Source organism: Morone saxatilis, unplaced genomic scaffold (genome assembly GCF_004916995.1).
Source record: "Morone saxatilis isolate NCDOM2014 unplaced genomic scaffold, NCSU_SB_2.0 Contig17, whole genome shotgun sequence".
Classification (NCBI taxonomy): domain Eukaryota; kingdom Metazoa; phylum Chordata; class Actinopteri; family Moronidae; genus Morone; species Morone saxatilis.
In genome coordinates, this window is record NW_023339729.1 from 22,516,095 (window position 1) to 22,516,900 (window position 806).

Sequence of the window (806 nt, forward strand, 5' to 3'; positions counted from 1 at the left end):
CTTTGTTTGTCGTCGTCCCGTGTTGGATTAAATCTGTCTTTGTGTTTTCTGATTATTTTTGTAATGGGATTTATGTTTATGTTTTGATAATGACAACATCGATCATATTTTGAGGGGCCGAAGGTTGCTTGCTTTATCCTTTTACTATCAGTCCAAACACAAAGGTTTTTAATTTTCAGTGATGTAAGAGAAAGGCAACAGCAGCTTTTTGGTACATTTACTTATATGAATTTTTATTGTCTGTTTTATTGTTTTGTTAATGCACTGTTGTCTTGTGAATTGTATCTTGTTTAATGTCTGTTTCATCTAATGGTGACATCGATTTATCAACTTATTGTTCCAGACCTACATTAGGTTAGGAGGTTACATTTAGGTCTACAGAAGTTGATTAAAACCAACATGTGTGTGTGTGTGCTCGCGCGTGTGTGTGTGTGTGTGTTTGCTAGTTTGATGATGGCAGAGCAGACTTTGCGCTGTCAGAAGAGGGGAAACTGGACAAACAAAATCTGACGACATTCATCAAGGAAAACAGCCTGGAACTGATCATCCCATTCAGCCAGGAGGTAACACACACACACACACACACACACACACGCAATTACAAAATTAAAATGAAATGTAAAATTATATTCAAATCATTCTATGTTTGTTTTGGCAGACTGCAGATAAGATCTTCACCTCTAGCATCCGCCTGCACAGCCTGCTGTTCATCAACTCCTCTGTGGAGAGTCAGACAGCCCTCCTGGACGAATCCAGGACTGTTGCCAAACAGTTCAAGGGCAAGGTGATGAGTGTGTGTGTGTGTG

General features: G+C 39.5%; 1 protein-coding gene across 1 annotated transcript in view; it reads left to right on the forward strand.

Annotated features, from left to right (window-relative positions):
• pdia2 (protein disulfide isomerase family A, member 2) overlaps nt 1–806 on the forward strand; it is a 7,051-nt gene that overhangs the window by 3,360 nt on the left and 2,885 nt on the right. Inside the window, exons 5-6 of the mRNA XM_035660560.1 lie at nt 447–563; nt 659–784. Coding sequence (XP_035516453.1) covers nt 447–563; nt 659–784 — 243 coding nt within the window. The remainder of the gene's footprint in view (nt 1–446; nt 564–658; nt 785–806) is intronic.